Genomic DNA, 2,500 nt, shown 5'->3' on the forward strand with positions numbered 1-2,500 from the left:
CTGCATACTACTCTCTATGTCATACATAGACACTTCGTTCAAAAATGAAATCTCAGAGTACCATTTGTTAAACACATGTATCCAAAATACAAAACACATCGGGTAATTGCAACCACTCAAATACACACCTGAACACACTTACTTGCAAAACTGAACACCAATCAGCCATCTACAAAAAGCCCATTCGTTTAGCCATTGGAAATGGTGATGTGAACGGTATATTTCCCAGTGTTGTGTCATTGTTTCCTTGTGTGTAGAGTTTTGGCACAATGAGTGAAGTTTTTCTAAATGTATTCAAGCAAATATGTTTTATATAAAGTAGACTAGTGTATTCCTCCTGATTTGCAAGTGTATGCATATGATGCAAGTGTGTTTTATTTTGTCACCAGAGTTACATTTTGACAAAGGATTGTTGGGTTTTGATTGCAGAGTTTAGGTACTGATAGAAGAGTTTCAATTTGGCATACATGTGAAAGGTTTATTTCCTAGTGTTGTGTTATGTTTACTTGTGTGTAGAGTTTTGGTATGGTGAGCGAAGTGTTGCAAAATGTGTTCAAGCAACGGGCAAAAACTGTAATCTGGGATTAATCCAAGACTGGTGTACCTCTGACGATGATGGTGGTGGACTTTTTGGCCGGGTTGCCCACGTTGTTGCTGGCCACACAACTGTAGACGCCGGACATCTCCGAGGAAATGTAGCGCAGCGTGAGCGTGCCGTCCTTCACCTGGCTCTTCTCCGGCAGAGCGCCGCCCCCTCCCGTGGTCCAGGTGAGTGTCGGCGGGGGCTCACCTGCCGTGGTGATGCACACCAGCGCCACCGTCTGGCCAGGGTTGACCACGATGGGGTCCTCGCCCAGCAGCTTGATGGAGGGAGACGCTGCAGGACAGAGAGCCAAGAATGATCCAGAATAAAAACAATTTAGGCTTAGAGTATGTGTGTGTCTGTGTGTGTGTGTGTGTGTGTGTGTGTGTGTGTGTGTGTGTGTGTGTGTGTGTGTGTGTGTGTGTGTGTGTGTGTGTGTCGTACCAGTCTTGTTGGTGAGAGTGTAGATGACGCTGTGTGTACATCTGTGTGCGTCTACGTGTGTGTGTGCGTGTGTGTGAGTGTGTGTGTCTGTGTTTGTGTGAATCTGTGCTTGTGTTTGTGTGTGTGTGTGTGTGTGTGTGTGTGTGTGTGTGTGTGTGTGTGTATGTTGTATGTCTTACCAATCTTGCTGGTGAGTGTGAAGATGACGCTGGTGTCGAAGATGTGACGCAAACGCGTGTGTGTGTGTGTCTGTGAGTGTCTACGTGTGTGCGTGCGTGTGTGTGCGTGATCATGTTGTACCAGTTTTGTACAGTAGGTGAGAGTTAAGATGACGCTGGTGTCAGGGACGTAACACATATGTGTGTATGGCTGTGTCTGAAACATCAGTACGCACGCTGGGCAGTGTGCATTTTCCGGAAGTTACGTCAGAATAGACTGTCCGAAAGTCAAGCGCTCTCACTAGTTGGGTACTTTGTTTGGCGCAATTTCCAAGCGTGCATCAATGCATCTTTTTTGCCCTCAGATATCCCATAATCCATTGCGCAGCGCAGGTCAAGCTCCACACGTCAATGCAAATCGTCAACACACCCCCCTCCCCAAGTGCAGTCCAAATGTAGGTAGGGACGCATACTGAGGACCAAGCTAACTAAGACGCTAATGGAAAGAAGGAACTATCCAGCATGCACGCTTGACTTCTGGACACAGCCTTTGTGTGTGTGTGTGTGTGTGTGTGTGTGTGTGTGTGTGTGTGTCGTACCAGTCTTGTTGGTGAGCGTGAAGATGACGTTGGTGTCGGGGATGCCGCAGACGCTGCGGACGGAGGCCACGCAGCTGTAGTTGGCGTAGTCTTTGGGCCGCAGGTTCTTCAGCTTCAGGATCTTAGTCTCCCCCTGCAGCTCAGAGCCACAGGCACAGAGGGGTGTGCAAATGTGTGCCAGACACGCACAACACAGCCCACAACACAGTACAGAACTAACCCAGAACAGTCCTAGAACATAGTACAGAATCAACTCAGAACTACCCTAGAACAGTACAGAATCAACTCAGAACAGCCCCAGAACACAGTACAGAATCAACCCAGAACTACCCTAGAACATAGTACAGAATCAACTCAGAACAGCCCCAGAACACAGAACAGAATTAACCCAGAACAGTCCCAGAACACAGTACAGAATCAACCCAGAACTACCCTAGAACACAGCACAGAATCAACCCAGAACTACCCTAGAACATAGTACAGAATCAACCCAGAACAGCCCCAGAACACAGCACAGAATCAACCCAGAACTACCCTAGAACATAGTACAGAATCAACTCAGAACAGCCCCAGAACACAGAACAGAATTAACCCAAAACGACCCTAGAACATAGTACAGAATCAACCCAGAACAGCCCCAGAACACAGTACAGAATCAACCTAGAACACAGTGCAGAATCAACCAAGAACTGAGGGAGGCCCCGAAGAAGTAGCCC

General features: G+C 47.6%; 1 protein-coding gene across 1 annotated transcript in view; it reads right to left on the reverse strand.

Moving 5' to 3' along the window:
* LOC134097393 (MAM domain-containing glycosylphosphatidylinositol anchor protein 2-like) overlaps positions 1 to 2,500 on the reverse strand; it is a 197,724-nt gene that overhangs the window by 92,091 nt on the left and 103,133 nt on the right. Inside the window, exons 5-6 of the mRNA XM_062550274.1 lie at positions 1,785 to 1,917; positions 605 to 877 (exon numbers count right to left, since the gene is read on the reverse strand). Of these exons, the coding sequence (XP_062406258.1) occupies positions 605 to 877; positions 1,785 to 1,917 (406 nt within the window). The remainder of the gene's footprint in view (positions 1 to 604; positions 878 to 1,784; positions 1,918 to 2,500) is intronic.

Source organism: Sardina pilchardus, chromosome 12 (genome assembly GCF_963854185.1).
Source record: "Sardina pilchardus chromosome 12, fSarPil1.1, whole genome shotgun sequence".
In the NCBI taxonomy this organism is placed as follows: Eukaryota; Metazoa; Chordata; class Actinopteri; order Clupeiformes; family Clupeidae; genus Sardina; species Sardina pilchardus.